The following is a 672-nucleotide window of genomic DNA, read 5'->3' on the forward strand; positions in this document are numbered from 1 at the left end:
TCACCACCTTCATTTGAAGCCTCCTTACTAAGCAGTAAGCACCATCTCCTCTCTCTGTCTCTCTCTCTCACCGATCGAGTACTGCTTGCTTTGCTTAAAGCACTCGCAAGTTGAAGCAGCAGAAGATGTCCGGAGTGTGGGTGTTCAAGAACGGAGTGGCTCGGCTGGTGTCGAACCCGGCGGTGGAGCCGATCGACGGCATTGAGCCGACCTGCACGCGGCGGAAGGTGCTGGTCTACGTCCCCACCAATGAGGTCATCACGTCCTACGCGCTTCTGGAGAGGAAGCTGCTGAGCTTGGGGTGGGAGCATTACTACGACGACCCCGACCTCCTGCAGTTCCACAAGACCTCCTCCATCCACCTCATCTCCCTCCCCAGGGACTTCTCCAGGTTCAAGTCCGTCCACATGTTCGACATCGTCGTCAAGAATCGCAACGTCTTCGAAGTTAGAGACATCTAGTTTTCCCCACCTGCCTTTCCCTCCCTCCCTCTCCGTCGCTACTCTTACTACGTATATGTTGTCCTCATGACTTGGTTTAGCCCTAAGGTGGTGCAGTGTTTGAGAGTGGTGGTGGTGATTCAACCAACATACATACAGCGGTATGTTTGGTGTAGTGTAGCTTGGATGTTAAGATGTCGTTTCTGAGTAATGAAAAAGAATATATTGGCTT

General features: G+C 52.4%; 1 protein-coding gene across 1 annotated transcript; it reads left to right on the top strand.

Annotated features, from left to right (window-relative positions):
• Nucleotides 1–672, top strand: LOC116262996 (flowering-promoting factor 1-like protein 3). Its single transcript, XM_031642553.2, has one exon. It carries the CDS (start codon nt 126–128, stop codon nt 459–461), a length of 336 nt encoding a protein of 111 aa, XP_031498413.1. The 5' UTR covers nt 1–125; the 3' UTR covers nt 462–672.

The sequence above is a fragment of the Nymphaea colorata genome, chromosome 10, assembly GCF_008831285.2.
Source record: "Nymphaea colorata isolate Beijing-Zhang1983 chromosome 10, ASM883128v2, whole genome shotgun sequence".
In the NCBI taxonomy this organism is placed as follows: domain Eukaryota; kingdom Viridiplantae; phylum Streptophyta; class Magnoliopsida; order Nymphaeales; family Nymphaeaceae; genus Nymphaea; species Nymphaea colorata.